The sequence below is a fragment of the Buteo buteo genome, chromosome 4 (genome assembly GCF_964188355.1).
Source record: "Buteo buteo chromosome 4, bButBut1.hap1.1, whole genome shotgun sequence".
NCBI classification, from domain to species: Eukaryota; Metazoa; Chordata; class Aves; order Accipitriformes; family Accipitridae; genus Buteo; species Buteo buteo.
This window is the reverse complement of record NC_134174.1, coordinates 1,614,531-1,639,610: the sequence shown is the minus strand read 5'-3', so window position 1 is coordinate 1,639,610 and position 25,080 is coordinate 1,614,531. Positions and strand designations below refer to the sequence as shown.

Here is a 25,080-nt window from a genome sequence, read left to right as displayed (position 1 = left end):
GTGAGCTTTGCAGTGCTTAAAACAAGGAATTTTTTTAGGAAGAGCAGCATCCAAGCTCTTGTGCCCATGATGCAGCAGCAACCCCAGTTTACTGGGAGAGGAGCGGCCTCCTAACTCCCATCACTGGACAATGCATGTATTTTCTGCTTTTATCTTTCTGTAGTACTCTTGGCCATGCTCCTCTAAGTTGTGTGTGCTGGGGACGCAGCGTAGCTGTGTCAGAAGGGTGAAACCAGCTCCAGGCCATTGGTGGAGGGGACAGGCAGGCTCTGGGCTCGGACCTTCAGTGGTCCAGCCAGTGGAAGGGGCTTGGGCACTTGGGTTTGGGTGACCCAGCGGTGACTTGGTGTGTTGCAGGGACATCAAGGACTGTACCGTCCTGCCTGGGTGGTTGAACATGTTCCATGTCAAGATTTGAAGCTAATATTAAGTGACGGTGTTACAGGTGTCAGTATGGAGCCAGGCTGTGGCCATGTGTGCCCCAGATCAACACCCACCACCCTTCCTCTTCCCTGTGGTCACATCGGGGGAAGCTCCTGGCTGCCCCCATAAGGCTGCTGGAGCAAGGAAGACATTAGATCTCAAGGAATCTGCTTGAGCAGAGATCCAGGCTTGGATGGTTTTAATATTGCCTTGGCGATGATGGGAGATGTGCTTTGAAGTAGTTAAAGGATGAACCAGCACATGTATGACCAGGCTGTTCCAGCAAGAAGGTCCCAGTGGAACTGGAGGCCAGAAGGCAAAGATGAAGCACAGACGTTCAGCCTCTGCAAGAGGTGAGAGCCACTGAGTTCAGGCCAGAAGAGGGAGCTGGAGAAAAGGCCCACTGGCCCAACCTGGTCCTGCAGAAGAGGACATCCCAAGCCAAGGGCAGGAGAGCAGGTAGCCCTTCCCCAGCCCACAGCTGCCAGCAGGGTCTGGGTTCAGCTCCTGAACTGCTCCAGCAAGCAGTCAGGGAGGCTTGGAAGGGGGTTGAAATAACACGATACTGCTCTCCAAGAGCAAAGGCTTTCTGTCCCATAGGCTCTTCGCTAGAAGCCAGCCTAAACATAGAGTTGGGGACAGCAGAAGCCATACAGTGCACTGGAGGGCCCCAGCTTGGCCCTGTGAGCTGCAAGTCCTGCAAGGGTATGAAGGGGGCAGATGATAGATACAACAGATTGGTGGCAGCTGCCACCAGTTTCTGTGGTCAAAAGCACCAGAGAATGCTTCAGCTATGATTCCCAATCTTTATTTTTCTGGGCCTTGACAAAAAAAAAAAAAGGCAGCAACTGAGGTTACAGAAGGGAGGAAAAAATCTATCCCCAAGAACAGGGGAAGCTTAACATTGGGGCAAATGTTAACACTTCAACTGAACATCAGGGGTAGGCCCTCCCTAAGAGGGGTAGCAGTGACTCAATCAGCCAGTGCTGTTCAGATTAACAATGTGAAGACAATGCTATGGTTTATTTAAACATAATAAATGCAATCTCTTAAAAAGAAACTAAAACCCCACAGTCTAACCCTTGCCTTTGATGATGGAAGAGGAAGGTACTAGGAAAAGCTGATTTAAAAAAAAAAGGCACTTAAAAATGGTCTTCAAATAAAAAGAATTTTGCACAAACCTGATGCCAGCCCACTGGAGCTGCTCAGAGTTTGATGGCCACTTACACATGGTCTCTGGAGCAAATTTCACAGTATATCAAGCACAGCAAGACAAGAGATAGACAGACATCCCTTCCTCTCCTGCCTGTGCAGAGATGACCACTGCTTACAGCAAGAGGGAGAGATGTTTCCCCTCTCTCCTTTTCTTGATGCTGTGTTTCCTGGGATGAGTGATCCATGAGTTTCCAAGGATCCATATTAAAACCACATGCAGCAATAACATCCCCCACCCCCGGAGGAACACAAAGCTGACTAGAAAAAAGCTGATGTGATGTGTGGGAGGAAGGAAAACAAAAAGCTTACTGGTACATGTTAGAGTCAGGTGCTGATAACCAGGACTTGAGCTGGCATGGGTGGCTCACACCCAAGCACTGGGTACAACACACAATAGGTTAAAAGACAGCTCTGAAATCTACGGGATGAGTTTTCACTGTTAGCTTGTTCAGAGTGCAATGTGAGCCGAAAAGGTTAAAAAAAGATTCAGCAAAACCTCTTCCCTCCCCTCACCACCGCAAGTAAACTACACAGTAGTCCATTAAGTGGCAACTTTTAACCAGTCTTCCAAGCAAACCTTTCAATATGAAAAGGTGAGGGACACAGACACGGGGTGTTTCAAATCACTGCACACTGCACCAGAAAAGCTGCACAGGCAAAGCTTCGCTCACTGCCCCGTGTGACGTTCCAGCCGTCTTCTGAAGCTCAAAGAGATGGGAACATGCCCATGAAACACATGCAAAGCCTTCAAGCGGAAGGAGTTCTCGGTTTTATAGGGGGAGAGCTCAGCTGGGCATTAGGGGGATGAGTGCTATCTAAAGCAAAAGAACAGGTCAGCTGTTGTTCTGCATTGAATGTCCTGTTAGATACATCTTGTGAAAATACTAGGTTGAATGCGCCACGTGTAAGCATGGGCTCAGACATTCGCAAAGTTCCCCACCCTCCCCAATTAAGTTGCAAGCATGTGCTGATGACAGTTTGATGGCTGGATGTTATGGATTAGTCCCAGTGAGTATTATTGATTAATGGTGTAATTTAGATATCCATAAATAAAAACTGGATTTTCAACAACTTAAAGTAAAAATTTCTAGAAAGGCATCAATGTATTTGCTGAGTAAGGCGCTGAGCGGGTTCCTCCATGTTCTTAGCAAGACCATCCACGGTATCCATAAATAGGGGGCAGGAGGGGGCTTCTTGAACGTAGTGTGTCTTGGACAGAAGCATGAGATGTTCTCATTTTAGTCGCTCAACGAGTCCCTGCGTCAGTCCAAGGTGCAAAAGCTGAGATCTGGAGAGAGTTGCTAGATGAGGGAAATATTCCAGTAGCTTCTCCCACGACAGTTCCAGCAGACTGGGTACCACCAGCCACATTTTAAACAGAGAGCCAGTCCGTTTGTTTTCATGGATGTTGACCACCCCTCCGTGAACATACATGCAGCCGGCCTAGATGGGAAAAGGGGGAGAGGGGAGTTATATGGGGCACAGACCAAACTGGCACACCAGAAGGTGCTGAGGAGCAACACAGACAGGAAAACCTGGATTTGCCTCTCCAGATTCCCAGCTGGTTAATGACAGAGTGAAATTAACCTCACACACCTTTATGTGCAGGTAACAGAAGTGTCACTGCCTGAGCCAGTCACCCTGGGCTCCTCTCATAGCCAAGGGGAGGAATCACTGCTGAAGGGCACGTGTCTCATCCTAAACCACGTACCCACTAGCTTAAGAGTGCTTTGCTCTGTATTTTAGGTGAATTCTACCCCAAGAAATCAATTTTAGGAGTGGGGCAAAGTGTTAATAAATTCATATCGAACCATACTTAAGTTTCAGCTAAAAAGAACGTATTTTTTTAAACTAAACCCACACCATACAAAGACATGCTGCATTCCCTGCTCAGCATAACCCTGCTCCAGGAACACCACCAACACAGAGAGATGGGAAAAGCTCAGCTGCTGACCTACTCTGCGAGTGGCATTTTTTCAATACATAAGAAAAGAAAAGGCATTCCTGCTGTCCAGGCAGTCACCAAGCTGCCTGGGAAACACCTGTATCAGGCCTACAATTTCTCAGAAAGAGTTGCATTTATAACAATCTCCAAACTAGGTAACACCTGCTCTTATAACCAAAGAACCTGATCTCCGCCCTCGCATGCTGCCCTAAGGCGATGATCAGCTGAAGGAGGCTGAAGTCACAGCTAAATGCATTTCTTGCTGCCTGCTGCTTATCAGCCACAGGTCTCTAAGCTTCTAGTTACAGCAAAAAGCTCTAGCAATACCAATCTTGCCATTAGCAGTGGTTTCCAAAGAGGGCTGCTCCCCTGCTAATCCAGGCTGTTCTCAGTAAGCTAAAACCAGTTTACTTGGGGGAGTATTTGTGCGTTTTCTCCTTTCGCAAACAGGAACTGCTGTTCACACATAGAATTACTCCTTGAAGCTGATACAGTTTAAAAGCTAAAACTCCACATCACTGCTTTTAGAAAGCAGAATATACTGTGTGCTACCGCTCTTTAAACAGCAGCAGGAGTAAAAGGAGTAAAGGCAGTGACCTCACACCAGCCCTCAGCCTGCCTAAAGATGCTGCATCCAGTGGAGGTCACCTCCTTGGTAACATTGGTTCAGCTCTATTTGCAGCCCACACAAACGTCAGAGTGCTTGAACGAATGGCTTGAACTTCAGCTACATAGTAAAGAAATGAGTCACTTACTGGTGTGACAGCAGCACAGTGAAAATACACTGGTTCCGGCATGGCAGCTGGGAGCTTGACCCACTGGAAAGTTTGCAGATTCAGCTTCCAAACATCTCCCAGAATCACTTCTCCATTATAGCCTCCACAAACGAACACATCTGTAAGAGAGGAAACCCATGGTGCTTATAGGCCCAGCCATCCTTCATCCAGCAATTGCAGAACATGCAGTGACTGAAGTCAGTGATCACCTTCCCAAAACAGCTTTAGGATCAACAATTATTCTACCTCAACACAAGCTCTCAGTACCTCTCAAATCAGTCCCAGCACACTATTCATAATCACAGAGGCCACTTATACAATCACAGAATGGTTTGGGTTGGAAGGGACCTTTAAAGGCCATCATGTCCAACCCCCCCTGCCATGGGCAGGGACACCTTTCACTAGATCAGGTTGCTCAAAGCCCCGTCCAACTGGACCTTCAACACTTCCAGGGATGGGGCATCCACAGCTACTCTAGGCAACCTGCTCTGGTGTCTCACCGCTCTCACCATAAAACATTTCTTCCTTATGTCCAATCCAAAACTACCCTCCTTCAGTTTAAAACTGTTGCCCCTTCTCCTGTCACTATAGGCCTTGGTAAAAGTCTTTCTCCACCTCTCGTTAGCCTGCTTTATACATCAAAAGGCCACAACAAGGTCTCCCTGGAGCCTTCTCTTCTCCAGGCTGAACACTCCCAGCTCTCTCTACCTGTCTTCATAGCAGAGGTGTTCCAGCCCTTGGATCATTTCCATGGCCCTCCTCTGGACCTGCTCCAACAGGTCCACGTCTTGCTTTTGCTGAATGCAGTACTGCAGGTGGGGTCTCACCAGAGTGGAGCAGAGGGGCAGAATTACCTCCCTCGACCTGCTGGTCACGCTTCTTTTGACATAGCCCAGGATACAATCGGCTTTCTGGGCTGCAAGTGCACATTGCCAGCTCATGTCCATTTCCCAGCCTGCCTGTGATCCCAGCCCTACCATGGCAGATTCAGCGCTAAATGCCATTGAGAAGCAGGAGGGCAGTGCAACTCCCACTTTAAGAAGCCGTATTAAGCCCTAGCTAACCTGAGTTCATAAGTTCCTGGGTTTGATTAGATTCTAGTGGTTTTAAACCCATGGGGAGCAGCCACAGCCCTGGATCCTAGTCCTGCTGCCTGACAGAGGCAGGTCCTTGCTCCTAGCTTTGCCCAAGTTCTCAACTCAGAGGCTTGCACTGCAGCAAAATACCGCTGATGAAGGCAACTGGAAGCATCTCCCAGCCCCTGCCTTACTTTTATTGGCACAATTAGCACTCCTAAGAAATATAATCTGGCATAGCACTCTTCTGCATGGCTCAGCACCCTTTAATATACAGCATTCAGTAATCAACCTGAAGAGTTTTGAAAAGAAGGACCAATATTGTAACTGCTTCTTCAGTCCATTATGAGCAATTTGTTTTATCAAGTTTCGAGGAACGCGTTCTTGTAGGACAATGAGGCTATGGGAGAGGCCCAAATCTAGTTGAAGGAACACTCTACCATTCAAAATTGCGGATAATTGAACATGGATTGCACATGAAGAGCCCTCTCTAAGCTGTGCCTCAAACAGTGCCGCACAAATGATTTACAGCAAGAACATCTGGAGGATCAAAGTGAAGAACAAAAGGCTCTACTAAGCTCCGTGCAGCTTCTAACATATAAAATCGCCCTCACTTTACTAGAGAATGGAAAGACTCAGGTGCTAACTTTGCTACCGCCTCATAATCCACTCCATATGAGCATCTCGGATTTACAACACTACGAAAAGGACCCACTATCAAAGACATCTCCGAACAACCTTGTCTCTAAAGAACTTGGCTTCAGCACTTGGTCACACTTTGCTTTTCACAGCGGACTGCAAAGCTAACAGGTTAGTCATCAAGCTGTAGCAAGAGCATCATTTATACCTGTTTGTGAGCTTGCAATCAATAAGTTGCAAAGTATCATGGACACTCGTGGCTAAAATATGTGATATCTTACATTGAAGTGGCCACGTGTCCAAAGGAGATTTACGTGTTGCCTAAAATACTGCAGAATTCCAGAGAGCAACAGTACTGTGCAATACAGAATTAAATCTGCCTACAGCAGCAAGATCCCTCATGTGAAGAGTGGTGCCAACTGGGCAGCTTAAGGCCTGTTAACAAGAAAGAAATCCTCTTCCAGAAAACACACGTGTGCCCTGCAGTTCTCACAAACATGTGTCAGAGGCCAGCATCTCTCAGGCTAGAAGGATGGGCTTGTCACTGCTAAGTTGTATAAGATATACCAATTTTCAAGAGACAGATCTTACCATTTTTTATCTGAACACAGCTATGGCATCGTCTGGCTGCTGGGAAGCCTGAGGAGAATTAAAAAAAAAAAAAAAAGTATCAACTATAGTTGCTTTAAAGTGCTTGGGCAAGTGGTGATTATATCTCAACATAGAATCATGGATAGAAGTCACTTGTTTCATTTATAAGGGGCTTCTACTTTTGTACAATCACGGGTATAACATCTCTACTTTAGCAACCAGCTGTTTCAGGTTTGACTCCTACTTGCTCTCCAGGGAAGGAAGAAATGTGCCAGAATCTCATTCCCCACAGACTCCAGCTCTCACCTCTGGCTTGGTGAAAAGCAGCAGCCAAGGGCCTACAAGGTTTCAGGGAAACCCCTGCTGCTAACCAGGCCAGCACGTGTTCCCTCAGAGGGAGCAGAGATGATGCATATCTTCTGGGAGGAGAGCCAGCCACTATCATCTTTCCCACCCAGGGAGGGAGAGAAGCCAGACTGCTAAATATACTTCAGATGGGTTAGTCCTCACTGCTGAAGCTCTAAACAAGCAGGACCTCGACGCCAGCGTTAAGTCACGTACTGTACAACAAGGTTATGAAAAAGGCTTTCAGCCTGCCAGAAAACTGCATTTTCAAGCATCTTGGCCACTCTCTGGTTTACAAGGGAAGACAGGGGAAATTCCAGACTCACCAACTTTTTCGTGAGGTTTTGTGGCAATTTCCTCCCAGGTGTTGGTTTCAAGGTTGTATGCATGGATCTGAAGGGACAAAGAGGAGCCATTACTTCCTCCTGGCTCTCCGAGCACCACAATGATGCAGTTGCAGGCTCTGACCCAGGGAGCCACTATAAACAACACCTCTTTTTCATTAAGTGTAAAACCAAAACCAGCTAATCGCAGCCAGTGACTAAGCAGGTATAAAATCACCTTCAAAGCGTACCAGCTTACTAAAGCTTTCATCTCACGCTTTGCTATTTGAGCCCCACAGCTGAAGAAAAAGAAAACTGCTTTTAAAAAAACTGGACCAATTAAAACCCACACCCTCCAGTTCTCAAAACTGTTTAGAAATACCTATCTCATACTGCACGTAAGGAGAAAAGAAATGCAGAAAATGGAGAGATAAAAAGTCACGTTAACTGCTGCAGTTTCAAGTTTTTTGGAAGTGGAGCACTATTTAAAGTGTCCTCATTTATCATTTCGGCATTCAAGATGAATTCACTCTTCCCTCTCCAAATTGTATTGGAGAAAAAACATTTACCACAAGAAAGGAAATTAAAGTATACCATTAAGGGAGAAGACAAGAAAAGAGTCACCATATCAATATCTGAATTTAACATCAAGGAATTCCTTCCTTTGGTACTTTCCTGTTTTGGCACAAACACAACATTTAGAAATATGTCCTAAGTGTTTTTAAATGAGAATCTTTGATAACAGGTCTACAGAATGAAGCTGGTTTGCAGATCGGTATGGTCACTGGGTACCACAGATTCATCATCTATATGTCAACAGGACATGTTTGCAGCAAGACGAGGTTTTACAGAAATATCAGAGCAATCTGCTCCTAGTTATCTATTTTTTTACCAAGCTCTCCAGGCAAAGCAAGATGAAGAGACCGTCCTGGTTATACTTCACTGTAGAAAATCTCCCATCCAGGCAAGCACTCAAGGTTCCTGATTGCCTTACCTTATCTAAGGAATAAGCTGTCCAGGAAGTTCCACCTCCCAAGATATAAATCCGTTGACCATCATGTGCGATTTCATGTCTGTATCTGAAGGTGCAAAGAAGGACGTTTAGCAGCACAAGCAATTACTGCAAGTGAGCAACAATAAAAGCCTTCTAGAAAACACTACCAAATTTGAGTGGCTTAAGCAGACACCCCAAGCCTGGCTATGCTGTATCAGTCCCTCAGGTTGGGAGCATTCAGAAGATGCGGAAACTTTCATGAGCAATCTAAGCAGCACCCCAGAAGCTTGCAAGGCATTTTCTGAGAGCAGAGCACCACGGAACTTAAGTACAGTCATTTACGGAGCACCACAACGGAGCGCCATCAATATTCCAGTCCCTTCTCTCACCAAGATGGTCACTGATTATGTCCCAGCCCTCCTTCCTCCATGCCTTGCTACAGAATAGGACAAGAGACAGGGATCAACAGGAGCCTCTTGCCCTCCTCAGCACTCACCAGCTGCCCCAAGTCTCCAGCTCTGTTCTGGCACCACACAGTCCAGATCAGTATCCTGGCAAAGGCTTCACACCCATCCCTACATCCCCCTGCACACCAGACTGCTGGAGCCCTGGTTGTGCAACGTTCACAGCTGAAAACACTGCTCTAAGAGTGCGCAGAAGCCTGTCCTTAAAGGTGGTGACTCCCCTGTGTAAAAGGTCTCTGAGACTGTCCAGCTTCTCACCTCTCCTCTGGCATGTCACACGACATATTGTTTGGTTTCAGCTGGATCCACTCTCTAGTGTTGAGGTCTAGCTTATGTAGGTCGGTACTGTAAATGTAACCAGTTGTTCCTCCAAACACATAGAGACAACCATTGATGATGGCCATGGCCTGGAAGGTAACAGAGAGAAACCAGTCAGAAAGGACGTGCGACATCAGTGTCTGAAAAAGAGAGAACTCCCACCCTCCCAAAGCAAGACACTGCTTGCAAAGCTCTACCTACAACTTACAAAATGACAGGAGGAATATGAAGGGGAAACAAGGATGATACACAAAAGACGGGGGGCAGAGGGTGTCTGTAGGAAGGAAAAGTAACCTTGTGGTCACAAGATGAGGACCTAGAAGTGGAGCTGCTGAGTTTAAGGCATCAGACAAAACAGATCTGTGCAGCAAGGGCTCCTAGGAGCTAAAACTAAAGCACAGTTAACCCTGAATCTCTTCCACGCTGACCTTAAACAGATACTGTTACAGAGAATCTTACAAACCAGCTATCAGATAGCCAGTGGCATTAAGCGTAACAGACAAAGCCCCAAACACAGTGGATAAGTCAGACTAAACAATAAAGACAGCCTGTACAATTCAAAAGCACGTGGACTATCGGCCTACTGACACTGTGAAGATGGTGCAGGCACCATTCCCTGATGCAGTCCAAGGTGGAAGCAGAGATGTAAGCTCCTTCTGCTCCCAACTGCCTGTTTGCCAAAGGCCAGCTCGAGCTGAACTGGGCAAGGGGAAGATTACTTTCCTTCCTCCCTAAGTGTCTGGCGCACATCTAAATGAGAAATTAGTTGGGTTATAAATATCTGCACCACAAGTACATTGGCAGTATTACTGGAAAGCACAGCAAAAGCTGGCAGTCCTCCTGTGAGAGTGAATCTAGTTTTTTGTGCACCATGCTCATCCAGGACATTATGGACAGTTTAAAAAGTTGTTATTCTAATACAAACAAGAACTACTAAACACTGTTTTCATTTATAGTTTGAGGTTTAAAGGCTTTGAGGAGGCTAGAGAGCAACTCTAGGAACTACCAACCACTCCTTAAATCAGACATACTTTTTCATTCAACTGCACCTGGCATTTAGTTAACAAATTTTGGCTTTTCTAACTACAAGAAAACTACACTTTTCCTTTGTAATCTCAAAGAACAAAGACCACTCTGTTTCTTTACAAATGGTACCTGCCTTCCCTTACACTTATGTACATAGAGAACAACTCTGGTTACTAGCAGAGAAGAGATCTCCATACTCTGGCCCCTTTTCTGTGACACACACCGCAGCGTACGCAGGCACAGGTAAAGTGCCTCGACAAGGGATGTCCTTCATACCTGGCCATAGATTCGATTGGGTTTCTTTCCTCGGCAGCTGAGCAGAGCCCATCTTTTGTACTTGACATTGCAGACATGGACGTCGTTGCCATTGCTCTCCCCAAAGGGGATCCCGGTGCCCCCGAACACAAGCAGGTTGTTGCCATGCAATACAACTAGGAGAGAGAGACAGAGCAGAGATACATGTTGCTGTGAGACATGGTAAAAGAGAACGACTCTCTGCTCTGGAGTCAGTAGGTAGAAAGTGTTCAATATTGTTCAAATACCCTACAATTCACACTATGTATTTATGGCTTTGAAATGCTCTAAAAGAGAAAGAATGAAAGCTAAAACCATGGTAACCAAAGGCCTACTTTTAAAAATGGCTAGTGAACAAAGAGATCTATTTTTGGATGCTTTGAGATGTCTGATTGCACTGAGCACCTAGCTGCTGAAAGTGCAGGTGCCTTGCAACTATCAAGCTAAATACCTGGAGACTACCTCTTGCATTTGAAATTTTTTCTTTCCCTCTGCCTCAACCCAAGAGAAAGAGGAAAGAAAAATCACAAAACCAACCCAAACTCAAGGCCTACTCGCAGAAGAGTTGGAAACAGGATCCAGATTTCCCAGTTCTTGCCTGGTTTTGCATTCCACCAGGGACATCGATTAAAATAGCTTCAGGAGTAGACACATAGGAATTGAATTTCCATACGTACGTGACATGGAGGCTAGTTCCCTGGGCATGTACCCTTCAGTGCCCATTTGATGCCAGGTGTCTGTAGCAAAGTTGTACCGCCAGAGTTCCCTGAAGAGCGGGTAGTCTTCATTTTCTGGCCCACCGGACTCATCGTAGTCAGGATTGTAGCCTCCAAACACATACAAGTTGGCACTATCTGCCACGCAACGATGGCCACTTCTTGCTGGTGGAGACCTATGGCCTACAGCAAAAAGAGAAGGTAAAACAGCTTCAGTGAGATGCCAGCAGAGGAGCTGAGCTTGTGTCTGAGGGTCAGGACTACACCTGCTGCGGTGGTCCTCCAACAAGAGTGGCTGGTGTTTAGCCATAGGGAAGCATGTCTGCAGCCAGGAGGAAACAGCTCTGTCATGACAGATCCACTTCTCCAAGCAGGAATGGGGAGAGCCTCTGCGTGTCACCATCTCATTCATTTCCCTGGACCACACCTGCCTAAGGAGGCTTGTCTGCAGGTCAACATGTGACAACCGTTCCGTGAAAGCTATTTCTGAGATATCTTAAAAATTCCCCCGTCAATCATTCTGTATGGCAGATTTCACTTAGGAAACAGTTCCAAAATGTTTATATTTAAAGCTGACTGGTGGGAACAAAGAAGAAAAGTAATGATTTGCTCTCTGTCCTACATAAAACTTCTCTCCATTTCTTCTCTTTTGCTCCTGGCACCTTGTATCTCAAGAAGGCTCTTTCACCTTGGACACCCGCGGCTTCCTAAACATTAAGCAACACAGGTCTGATACAGCAAGTAAAATCTGCTCATAGATAAAGGCATTTGCACTGGGAGGGAGCGCAGCAGGGAACCCATCTGAGATCCAACAGGTTAAGCTTGACAACTGGCAGACGCAGCCCTTCCCAAAAGGAAGTCCTCTGCCTACCCACCCTCTTCCCTAAAAGCCAATGGAAATAAAAGTGGGGAGGACAATTCAAGCTCAGACCTCAACTGGAATAGATAAAAAGACCAATTCAGTCCAGGAAAATCTAAACAGCAATATCCTTGTTGGACAACAGCAATTGAAGTCTCAGCTGACAAGTGATCAAAAAGTAATTCCGAGCTTGCTCGAATTTGATGCACAGCAAGAGCCAAGCACAGTGCCAGACATAGATGTTTTTCTTCAACAAGACACAGGACCACATAACGAATGAGGAAGATGAAAGGAGCAGAAAATGATCAGGTCCCTGAACAAAGGAACTGGTTGTGAGACACATGTAGAACATCTCAAGCTGACTAAACCAGGAAGGTTTCAAAAGTCATTTTTCCTACACAATACAACAGCTTTTTGGTGAGAGTAACTCTAAGCCTCATCTTGAGAAGGAAGATAGATAATAGTCCCCTAAAATGTACAATTTCAGTGCATAACCATCACTCTCTCTCAAGCACATCCTCTGCTTGTTGCACCTCAAGACAGGCCCACTTTGGTTCAGTTGACAATAAAGAACAAACAAAAAAAAAACATCAAAAGAAGATCTCCCGAAGAACCCCCACCCAAAGCAACCAGTGATCTTCACCACCCACCTGCTCTCATAGCTCTTTTACGGACTTTTAGGATGGAACAGGACCCAGTGAAGCATCTAATTAGGACCCATCGTGTTTTCTTCTTAGAGCTTGTTACAATTATCAGCAGTGAATCAGACATGCGGAGCAATAACAAATGAGGCATCAAGCATCTTTCCTACAGGAAAGGTGAAATAAATGATTTGTCCAGACTGAATAATGAATTTTAACTCAGCACAAGCAGCTTTGCTTAATCATGTTCCCCATTTGCTGCTGCTGTAAGCTCCAACTCTCATCCAAAATTAAGCTGCTCTACAGGGTTCAGACAAACTCCTTGTGGCTAAGTTTTGACAGATTTGGGTTGTTTCCAGTAATAATTGTGTCTCACAGCAATCCCCACTTAGAAAACTAATAAGCACTGGCTGAAAGAGAGGGGAAGAAAGTTAAGGAATTAATGGAAAAACCTGTAGTCTGGCCTGGCTACTGAGACAGCACAGTGCCATTGGGCACCCAGCGTGGCATGGACATTAGCGCACAGGAGGGGTGGATATTACATGTACTAACAGCGGCAGCCAGGAACTAGTGCTGGACTAAACTGTTAAAATAAATATTACGTGCTTTAGAGGTGATTCACAAAGGGAAAGAGAAACATCCATCCCTCTGGCCTTTTTTATTTTAAACTCTGAAACCATCCAAAGAGATGGATTCATTTTTAAGTGAACACATTGATAATAAAGGTATTTACAATCAAGGTAATTGTTCAGACTGTTCTAATCAGAGATGCTTCGAGAGGGCAGTTCATCTGATCCTCAATATCTGCAAACAAAACCATGCTTGAGAAATGCCCATGCCTCTCTGCAGCCTATAGAGGATATCCTAGCGAAGGGCTCACGTGTCTGTGCTTGGCCAAAGGGAGCTCATCCTGCTTGTTTCTTCTTCTGTGTTTGCCCTGGAGGTCTCCAAAAAGACCTGAAAGAACTGAAATGGGAGCTTAATTCCAGCAAAGACTGGGAGCACTGATGCACACATTTTGCAGGGGAGTGAGGATTTAATTCAATCATCCATTGAATTTAAAAGGTATTAGGGAATTAGGAGTTCAAATATTACATTAAATATAGATCCTATTTCCCTCTAGTTATAACACTTGCTGTGAGAATTTTCCAGAGGGAAAAAAGAATAAGGCTGAGTTTTCTATAAAGCCAACAGACTAAAGAGTAAGAGGCATAATTCAAAGAAAATAAATTAAAAAACAAAACCAAGGAAGCCTTCTCTGCCATTCACCTCTCAAAATTAAAGAGAAGACACACGACTTTGCCATAATGCCCCAGAACAGTTAAGTTTCAACAGAAAGGGATCAATGTTTGATGCATGCAGGTCCTCAAGATAGCGAGATGGGTACATCAAGCCCATACACAGCCCAGCTGGTTTCACCTCTTCCCATTTAGATAGAAACCCATCTCCTATCTTTAAAAGATGATTTTTTTCAAGATATTTTCAAGACACAGAAAGGACATCAGAAGGCGGTGTCAAACAGATACTTGCAAGCACCCAACCGAGATGGTCTGAAAGGACCACCCTTCCCCTGCAGCCATTCCCTGCCCATTCCCACTACTCTCGCCAACAACTCAAAGGGCTCTGTGAACTAAAGCAACGCATTTTTCAATCAAACACTCACTCAGTAACTGTCCTTTGTCAGAAGCTAGGGATCCTCGTGGCAGAGCTAGCAGAAGAAATGATGCCTGTCCCTGGTCATGCATTCACAACTCGGCTGCTCAGGGGAAATCCACTGTCCTCAGCGTTAAGCTGAGCACCAAACCACGGAGGAGAGCAGCTGAAATGCTTCCTCCTGCTGTGCCTGCTACGTGGCGGTGACTCCCAGGGAAAGGAGGGCTGGAAATGCCAATCAGAGCAAGGTTTCCAAAAGCTCAGGGCAAACCCCTGTAGCTACAAACACATGCAATTTCATTTCACTCTGCTCGAGAACAACAGATTTTCTGCTCTATTCAAGCAGACCCCAGTTGTGTTTGCTCAACATATAAGGAATGAGTTATCTCCAAAGGCTTCACATTTCCAGCCTGCTGGTTTTAAGCTCCGCTCTTCACTAACCCCTTTGTCTCAATGGACTAGATCCTCCTGCTCGCAGAGGCCCAGAGAAGATGACATATCTACCCATAAACAGGAAAAAAAAATTATCCAACACATCTTCTGAGTCACCTACACCAGCACACTCGCAAATGTATGAATTAACTGAATGTTAAACTGAGTTAAATTGCCACCAAACTCTTCTATTCAGAATTGAAGTGACCTTAATTCACTTCAGAAGAAAGTCTTAGAAAAAGATTCCTCTAGTTATATCTTTTTAAAGAAAAGACCTGTAAAAGCTGAATCTATTTAAGAGTTAATTCAGATTAGTTTCTTCAGCAGACAAGCTCTATGACTTTTACCTCCAATAAAGAGCTGCATTTCCATTTAATTATGTTTTATCAGATGATTCACATCTCCTACTGAAATTCTTCATGCAAGTTTTGGATCTGCTTTCGCTTCAGCATTAGCAGTGCACAACAAGCCTATTACACAAGCGCAAACTTTAGATGGTGCAGGAAGATGGAAACACCCAAGGGTTTGCTAACTTTTTCCTCTAGTTAGCAAAGCCCATCTCCCCAAGAGCTGAACCTGCCACAGATTAAAGAAATACCCAACACTAAGCGAAGCACAGCGAGACACCATCACAGTGAAAAGCTGCAAGTCACCAGGCCTCGCTATGAATTCTTTGACACTGGATGTGGAAAGTAGCAGAACAACGTACCAAGTCAAGACAGAACTGTGGGAAAGAGATCATAAAGCTAGTTATAGAAAATGGCTTTTAAGTGGATGGATATAATTTGGAAGGCACTTGCTTTCCCAATTTAAGACTCCAAAGTGAAACAGGAAGGAAGGATGGGAAGGTACAGTCACAAGGAGACCCCTTTTCCTTGGTCCTGAGGGGAGAAACGGGAACAATAAAAATTTCAGAGAATAAGAAGCTCCACAAACAGAAAGAAGTTGAAATATCATGACAGGGACATAATTAAGGAAAGTCCTAAATTAGGACCAAGCTATCCGATTGAAACTTGCTTGCTGGCTATGCACTGACCTGTTAACACCCTGTTAAATTCACCCTTTTCAAGTGATTCATTGAGCGACTTCAGAGGGAGCTGCTCCGATGGCCCAGATTGACTTTGTTAAAGTGGATTCCTAATTGAATACCTCTCCTGCAAGAGGTATTATTAGAACAGGAGAGTAAGCAAAATGGCGGCATGAATATCTGTTCCTGAGTTTCCTGATGTGACAAAGCACAGCAACCAATGCATGAGACATTCATTTCCTACCTCTCCAAAAACTTTGAATACAGAGTAGGTCTGGGGCGAGGAGGAGGAGGAGAAAACAGAGATGTTCATTAAGAAAATTTAAAAAACCCCTTTATTTTGGAGGAGAGAGCATAATGGTCCTGAATGGTGTTCAACAAGACTCCCATTCAAAATATCCCTCTTACGGGGAGGACGAAGCTGAATTGCACCCGCTGGTCCATAAATACTGCTCCTATTCTGACTAACACAAAATTAAAAGTTTATTAAATTCCAGCTCTGGGGCCTTGACAGCTACAGAAATCTATGGAAGGCCTGGAGAAAAAAAAAAAAACCAACATAAAAATCCCTTGGTACCAGCAGATTACTTGAAGTTACAGAGCAGATTAAATCCTAGCAGCATGCCCAGAACCACAGCATGTGTCAACGGCTATGCTCAAGTCTACTGGATTTCTCTACCACTTTTCAATAGCTCTATAATAAAGTTATAGAAGAAGAAAATTAAACTGTGAAGTACCAAGTGGTTGCACTGATTCACATGCAGTGCAAATGTAAGGTGAGAGGCGCTTCAAACAGAGCAGCACAAAGTCAAGTTTCGAAGAACAAAGATGTTTTCTTTCCATTCGATTATCCTCCCTTTCATGACTGCAGGAAAAAAAATGCTGGCATCATCTCACTGGCTAGGTTAAACAAGAGGGGAGTACCCGTTATTTGAATTAGTAAGCCAGCCAGCTGGGCTTTTTTTTTTTTTTCAAATAAGAGGGGGAAAAAGGTCTAATTAGCCAAATTCATTTCTTAAAAATAAACAATGAAAGAGTTGAATATGAAGTTTTGAGAGCCTGCCTGAAACCATCCTTTTTTTTTTTTTATCATGACCATGGTGCCAGAGAATAACCAAATAAATCTATTAATCAATGAGAAGCTCTTGGCAGAGGGTGAGGTCTGCCTACACCATCAGGTTCTGCAGAATTTGATTTTTCTTTTTAAGGGAATTTTCCCTAATTGCTACCATGCCTTGTTACCAGTTCCCGGCAAACCAAAGCAGTGCTGTTCTCCCAAGGTGGCAAATCCACAGTTGCTGCCTCCCTTTCCCAACCAGCCTTGGAAGGAAGAGGCCAAGGGTCTGGGCTGTCCCACCATCTGCTCAGAAACCTGTAAGCAGAAAGGAGAAGAATGACCCTGTATCATCCCTCACTAGGGCCGGTGTGAAGCTGAGCAGTAGCCAAAGCAATCTGCAGCAGAAAAAATGATTCCTGGATCCTTTGGGAGCAAAGAAGATGAGGTAAAAGAAACTGCTAACCTCACGCTTAAAAGGCAACTCTGGAAACGGAAACAGGTCAAGTTCTTTTGCCATCACAGCTACCAGAAAGAGATTTGGCTGTAGCTAGAAGAAATGGCAGGAGCAGGACTAAATAAACATACCCTTATTGCAAACACATACCCCTTCCCCACGGGTTACTGCCTTGGAGCTGCAACTGCGACGACTTTCCAGCTTCGGGATGCCTCATTTCTAAAGCCTGCCATGCGCTGTTGCTTGCTAAGGGTGTAAAAAATATCCTTTTGCAGAGTCAGATCAGCTGACTCCAAGCCGCAGGTGTCAATTTTAAAGTTTTGCCTCTTTATTCTTTCAGCCTTAAAGGATCACTAAAGATCCATCTGAAATTGGAGCACAATTATAATGTTTTGACATGCTGCTTGCCCCATTCCAAGTCACTGAATTACAGAAAGATCCTAACAATGTAGCAGTCAAAGCATTTATGATTTGTTTTTCCATGTACTGCTTGCTTGTTTCATGCAACCATTTTACTGCTTGCTCATCTGGCCGTTTAAAGACATTGCCGTTCACAAAAAGGAAAGCACATAAGATAAAGGCAACAGAAATTTACAGAGAACTGTCTATTCCATTCAGAATACACAGGGAATGATCCTCAAAGCCCAAAGCAATAATTAAAGGCCAATGTGAAATGTTTCACTCAAATCTTGGGGTCATGTCTGACCCCAAGAATGTGTATTTTCCTTACAGCACATGGCCTTCTCCATAGAAACAGCAAATCCCTGTTTTTTTCTTTCCCTTTTGCCCAGCTCATGTTAAAGCAGCCAAAAAGCAAAGGAAAAGAGCACAATCGAGATCCTGCCAGCAGTGGATGGAGCCAGGGGATGCTCTGGCATCTGGATGCTCAGTTTGGTGCAGCAGGGAGGCAGTTGCTCAGTGCGGTTTTTTTCCCCCCTGTAAAACAAACCTTCCTGGGCACTCAGGGGAATCAGTGAAATGTATTCATCTGGTATCAGCCTCTCAGAAGATGTACAGGCTCCAGATCATCTCACGCAGGCGACCCGAGTTAAAAAGGATGACTGGTCTCGAGTTCACGGTTTCAACACAGGAGGTGAGACTCAGGGTCAGAAGAAACACTTGGCTTCTAACCTTCAGAAAAGAATTTTATCCAATAAAAGTTGCCAATGTTTCAAAATCTCAAGGACAAGCAACCAGTTTGGTTTTTTCCCAATCAAGATGCATTTGGAGAAAACAGTTTACATGTGCAGCATATTTTTTATCAACAGATCAAGCTTCAAAGTTCTTTAAATATTTGAAAATTAGGAAATAATGGCACTTGAAAGCTTACAGATTCCTATTGCTTAATGAAGTTTGTTTCAAACACACAAAAGACCATTTATTAAGATGACCGTAGTTCAACCCTAAGTTCACAATGGCCATCCAAATGTTTACAACCAACAGTACATACCCTTTTTTAAGCTAGCTATTTAGAGCATCACCTCAACCACACTGCACAACATAATGCCAGGTCACCAATAATGCATGTGATTTACCAAAACTTATCCGAGCAACAGCTATCAGTGCTCACAACATAGTGTGGCAGCTGTGTTTTCATCTCCAACGCGTGCTCAACACAGCAGGCAGGATAAAGAGCAGACCTACTGAGATGATAGCACGCTTCTGCCAAGTAATTCTGCTTTGCAAAAGTAAAGATTAAATGCTGCTCTACCTGTAGTTCCTTGAGCAATATTATACAAGACAAAGCAAGGGAAGGCAGCCGTCCCATGGCATAGACAGAAAGCATCTGGACTCAAGCTTTCATTGTAGCACTCACTAGCTAATGCTTTGCAAGCTCCCAGTTCATTCCTTGAACAAAGCAGTATCATTTTTCTTGTGTAATTTGATGGATTAGAGCTTGCCATGCACATCAGGTAACCTGAAACAGAACAATGTTGAGGACCTCGTCCAGTTTAACATTTGGAGCTGGCAGGGAAATAAAAGCAAGGATCACATTCTGCCAGGCTACAGTAGGAAAACTCAGCCAAAATAGATTGCTAGCACAAAAAAAACAGATTCCTGGGCTGCAATCAAAGCACTGGTGGTTTTAATATACTGAATTTTCATTCTGGTTAAAGACTCGCATCTAGAGAGATGTTCCTCCCGGAACTACAGGACTACTTCCTATTTTGATATTTACTGATGAAAACTAATTGCAGCTACAGCCATGAATCCTCTTCATTTTATGTGTGGCTCAAATCAGGATTTGAAGACTATACTAAAGTATTTTAAATCAAGCCCTTCCTTCCCTCTCCTCCAGACCACCTGGAGAAAGCACAGTTTTATTTATTCCTGGAGCATAACCAACAGATATCCAGGCATAGCCTCAAACACCTCCCAGAGCAGCAAGCCCAGCACCACCCTTTATAAGCTCCCTTTTTTCTCAACCTATTTTAATCATGACATCCACCAGAGGGTCATTTGCAAAGTAAAAGGTGCAAGAAGTTAGTGCAAAACTCTGTGAGATCTTAGGAAACGGGAGGGTGATCTTATTTTACAAAATATTTACATAAGGTGGTTCTGGCCACTCAAACCCACAAGAACCAAGTATATCCAAGTAATCCAGCCAGGATCACTTACATACAGCACAGAGGGTGAAAGGACAACAGCTGCCAAGTCCTCGCTACAATTCCTGGATTGTTCTTCATTTAGAAGGACAGACTAGTTTTGGACAGGTCTTTTATACCCTCTGGCTCCTATGGCGAGATGCTTTGGCCTCAAGAGTTTTGCTTCCTTCTGCTTCCACGAAGTTTAGGCAGTTCTGCTGCCTACTGTCCGCGCCTCCTCATTCTGAGTTTCTTAAAGTTCCTCCTGTCAGGCTAACAGGAAAAGGAACGGCACAGGCACTGAGCTGCAACTGCATGGACTTTGTCCTGTAATCAAGGTGTAGGGTCTTCCGCTTGCAAGACCTGCCCCAAATATGCTGGCTTTTTCCATCAATCTGTGATCTTCAATCCTACTAATTCCAGTGCGAGGCTTATACTAGGCCACAATATTATTAGTGTTACTACTAGCAATATAATTTGTATATCAAGCACTATTTTTGGAAATATAAACTAAATAACTACAGGATGTAAAGCTAACGAATATAGTGTGGCTTTTGGTTCTCATCTTTTCAAAGTAACATACCAGTGGCGAATAGCTAAGGTGTGCGTACACATCCTCTTTACTGCTTCTTAAGGTTTTCTAAAGAGGGTATCAGTATTATTTTTCCTCCTACCTAGTTTTTCCAACATCCAGAATAGCAGGTTTCAGTATCTCCCTTTCCACTTATGATTTCTGCAAGACTTCTGAAGGACATTTAGGTCAAAGGCTGAAGCCAAAGCACTGCTGGCTCTTGGGAGAGAGAACAAGACAAGTCAATATTGACTTTGACTCCAGTCTTCAAAGCTTCATCTTTTTCATACCAGCCAGACAAAATAAGTTTGTAACTCATGTAATTAGAGTCCCTTACAAATGTTTGGATAAGCAGGATGTGAACATGTCGCCGAGAACAAGGTTTAAAACCTGTTTGTTCATCCAGCTGCGCTAAGCCTCCTCAGATCACATAGCTCCTTTTTGTGGCAGGCTGCCTGTGCCCAAAAAATACCCAAGAGAGAAAGCAGCAGTGCCTGTATCCCCGACACCTGAGTGACAGCTCTGCCCAGGGTGTCAAGGGCAGCTGGGAGAGGACAGAGGATCCAGCCAAGGATGTCAAACACAACCTACAGGCCACCGGCCAAGACCCTTTCAAATATTTGAAGTCTCTAAAGAAGCATTTCTAAGAGAATGATCATTCTCACATCCAGCTGTGAGAGCTTTCGGGTTTGGATTGATGTCCAGAATGGGTCTGCTTCTTCATCCTGCTTCTCAGAGGCTTTTGTTTTCAAACCTCTTTGTAGCAATCACGTATTTTGAACATTTCTACAAGCGTGCAATTGATTGTCAGTATTTCCCATGATTAGTAAAATAGGAAGAGGATTGTAATACATGAGATAGCAACCCAGAGCAGAGAATAAAATAAGGAGTCCTTCTGAGTGGGCTGTCCTTACTGAGAAACCAGAGCAAAAGAGGAAACATATGCCCCAGAAATTCTATATTACAGATTTTACACCACTAAAACTGAGTGTTCCTTGGGTTGTTTTGTTTTTTTTAAAAATGTAAAAGGAAAATAAAGAAAGGAATTCTGGAAAATGAGAACCATAGAACAGCCCAGGTTGGAAGGGATCAGGAAAGATCGTCTGGTCCAACCTCTCGTGGGAAAGGGAGCCAACATGAGATTATTCAGCACCTTGTCCAGTCACATCTTGAAACTCTCCAGCAACAGGGACTCTACCACATCCCTGGGGATGTTGTTCCAGCGAATTATTGTTGTTACTGTAAAAAATGTCTTTCTTACATTGAGATGAAACCTCTCCCAGTGCAGCTTGTACCCACTGCCCCTTGTCTTCTCCATGTGGCTCCTTGTGAAGAGAGACCCTCTGTCCTCTTTGCAGCTGCCCTTTAAGTACTAGAAAACCATGATGAGGTTCCACCTGAGCCTTCTCTTCTCCAGGGAGAAGACACCTGACTCCTTCAGCCTTTCCACACAGGGCAGGTTCTCTGGCCCTCTGACCATCTCCTTTGGACCGTCTCCCATCTGTCCACGTCCTTCTTGACTTGTGGGGACCAGAACTGGACACAGCACTGAATAGAACAGGATGATCCCATCTCTGTCTTTCTCTGCTAGTAATGCCCCTGTAGATGCAGCCCAGGTTCCGATTTGGCTTCAGGCTTGTTCCCCCACATGACACAAAGGGATTCAGATATTAGGGTTTTCTGTTGTATTTTTTTAAAAATACATATTAGAAACTCTGATCCTCTCTATATGAAAAAAACACCTCTACTGTGACTGGTACACTGGGAAAATTATAGCTTAAGACAAAGCATAAATGCTGAGCATGCGAGAAGCAAAGATATATTTAGGTTTCCAGATTGTTTCTATCCACTTAACCCCAAGAGCCTGATGAAAACAAAGAAATTTAAATGTGGACAGGATGATTTCCAACGAGGAGAAGAACAAACCACACACCACCTATATTTGACATTTTTGATCTTTCTAAAACTTACAAACACCTAAAAATAGCTCCTTCCTTTCCCTTATCCAACACAAAATTTTAGATGTTTAAAGAGTCTTTACCCATCACGAGGCAGCAAAAACACAAACAGCTTTTTTTTTTTTTTTGAGCTGTTAAGCCATCAACGAGACTCTTTTGTAGATGCTGCTTGAGAAATGCCCCTATTGAGAAACCCTCGATAGAAATAGTCCGCTTGAGAAAGCCAACAGAGCAGCACAACCCTGGCACCAGCTCCCACTAGCTGCCTGCTTACCTTTGCGTAATCACTTCCCTGTACTTTCCAGAGTAAAAAAAGGTGACAAAAGCTTAAAACCTTTTCTACAAGTAGGTGCAAAAGAAGAACGTGACAAAAGCAGCACGTAAGTCAAGATGTATGCTCTTGTGTTTAACCAAGAGACAGCCCAGATCTACTTCAAACCACACACAGCTTAGCAGGAGCAAAAGAGCTCTGCAGGGAAGGATGTAGCGAACACATCCAACACCAAAGCATGCTACAAGTTCTTTGCGTTCTTTCACAACAGTAATTACTTGTAAAAACAGGATTAAAAGGAGATAGCATGCCTTATGGAAAAAGTCTAGGGCATTGAATGATGGGGAAAACAAAGGAATGCCTCCTGGAAACTCTGAAAGGGAACTGGGAGGTAAGAAGACAAACCTGGTTGGAGGAAATGGAAGGAGAGGAAAAAAAATATTCCTCTGTCTCAATGGTTACATAAGGGCTGCTGCTGGAGCTCTATAAATAGGACATTAACAGGTGTCGAATGGGGAGAAAACTCCAGCAATCGACTCAAACAGGATTTTTCCATCAGGCAGTTTTTCAGCAAGATCAACAATCAGCTTCAGGTTTGTTAAGGCTGGACTTACATGCTAAGGCTGAGCTGAATGGGGGCATTTTGTACCTGGGGCTGCAGCATCTGCCCCTGAGCAGGTGGTAGAGGGCAGGATTCCATGTCGGGCCATAATCGGTAGCCAAAAGTGGGATCGTTACAACCGCGTCAGGAGGACACACTACCAGCTTGCTCAAGCCAATGATTAAAATTCAGGAACGTGAAGATAATCAGTTCTTGTGTTACCAAAAAAGGCCCTTATCACAGAAGGAAGGAAACATGTTTGAGAATTTGCCCAAAAATAGAAAGTGTGGAGCCACTTAGCAAATTCACAGTAGTCTTGCACAAGGCTCGAAGGTATCTTTGCTGCAGATCTAGTCAGGTTTCACAGGGATCGAAGCATGGACCCTGGTCTGAAAGCCCATTCCCCGCTGCTGCTGGTGCTCCAGACACACCAAACACAGGCTCCTACCCCTGAGGCAGCGAGAGGCTTCACATCCCCCATCGAGGGATCTGAGTGGCAGGGCCAGGGGCAGCCAGGGCAGAAAAGGATGCCCTGGGCCTGGGGTACCCAACTCCTGGGAGGCAGCACCCCAGCACCATGTGGCCCTTGAGGGCAGGGGGTGCTATGGAGATAAGGAAGGGGGGGCATACCCCAAACCAATTGGGAATACCCCCATCGCAGAATCATGGGGTGCCCCACATCCCTCCCAGTATCGCAGAACTGCTGGGATGGGGGTGATCTTCCCAATCCTGCAACTGTGGGTTAACCCTGGCCTCCTCCCCCTAGTATCCTGGGGCTGTTGGGGTGGGGTAATCCCCCCACATACCAACACTGCTAAGAGGAAGGTGGAAAACAGAAAGAACCACCATTCCCAGGTCACGCAACTGGGCTGACATCTCATCCAAGGTCCCTCTGGTAGCCTGGACCGCCCATCCCAGGATCATCCCTCCCAGGACTGTAGGGCCCCCCACCCCAAAAACCTGATACATTAGGATTGGGGAGGGAGGAGGGGGGGTGACCATGGGTTAGCCCAGGCCCATCCAGGATCACAGCGCTGCTGAGATGGGGCCGATCTCCACCAAGGACCACGGGGTACCCTGTGTCGTCCCCCTCCCCATGTCCATGGGGATGAACCGCCCGTGTGGGTCACCCAAGCATCCCCAAAAAAAGCTGAGACTGTCAGGATGGGGAAAGAAGAACGGCCGTCCCCTAGAGTCGTAGGAGAGGGGTGACCCCCCCACCCCTCAAGACCGTGGCTCCTCTTCAACACCCTAAAACCGTTTTGAAAGGGGTGACCGCCCCATCCGCAACTCCAGGACCCCTTATCCCGGGACCGTTGGGACGGGAGCATCCCGGCCCTCCCTACACCACCCCCGGGGCCTTTGGGACGGGGTGACAAACCCCCACCCCACCCCCCCCCCCCCCCGCATCCCAAGCCCATAGGCTACCCCAGCTCCCCCTCAAAACGTCCCAGAGCCCCGGCACCGCGAGCAACATCCCCCCCAACCCCAAAACTGCGGGGTATCCGTCCTCTCAGGGCCTTGGGGACGGGGGTGCCCCCGTCCCCGACACCCCGGGGATGGGGTCACCCCCGCCCGGGGAACCGGCGACCACTCACCCGCCGAGCGCGGCCTGCCCGGCAGCTGTACGAAGCGGTTGAGGAGACCACCGCCACCCGCCGCACCGCCCGGGCCCTCCCCGACACCCTCCCGGGCACCGTCTGCCGCCGACATAGCCCCCCGTCCGCTCCTCCTCAGGGCGAAGCCAGGCGGCAGCCAACGGCAAGGCCGCCTTCCAATCAGCGACGAAGTTTCTGCGAGCCCCGGCCTATGAAACGCGGGCTTCT

General features: G+C 45.6%; 1 protein-coding gene across 4 annotated transcripts; it reads right to left on the bottom strand.

The window, feature by feature from the left end:
* Positions 1–1,215: 1,215 nt before the first annotated feature.
* On the bottom strand, positions 1,216–25,058 carry KLHDC10 (kelch domain containing 10). Of its 4 annotated transcripts, XM_075024537.1 has the most exons (11): positions 23,268–24,590; positions 17,000–17,129; positions 12,655–12,811; positions 11,107–11,328; positions 10,412–10,566; positions 9,050–9,198; positions 8,328–8,412; positions 7,337–7,403; positions 6,666–6,713; positions 4,339–4,478; positions 1,216–3,081 (listed from the first exon to the last, which is right to left on the bottom strand). In XM_075024537.1, exons 1-11 carry the CDS (start codon positions 23,351–23,353, stop codon positions 2,872–2,874), a joined length of 1,449 nt encoding a protein of 482 aa, XP_074880638.1. In that variant the 5' UTR covers positions 23,354–24,590; the 3' UTR covers positions 1,216–2,871. The 4 variants fall into 4 exon arrangements, with proteins under 4 accessions (XP_074880638.1, XP_074880639.1, XP_074880640.1 ...); XM_075024538.1 differs by lacking the exon at positions 17,000–17,129 and having other exon boundaries at positions 23,303–24,586; XM_075024539.1 differs by lacking the exons at positions 12,655–12,811; positions 17,000–17,129; positions 23,268–24,590 and adding an exon at positions 24,853–25,058.
* Positions 25,059–25,080: the final 22 nt, after the last annotated feature.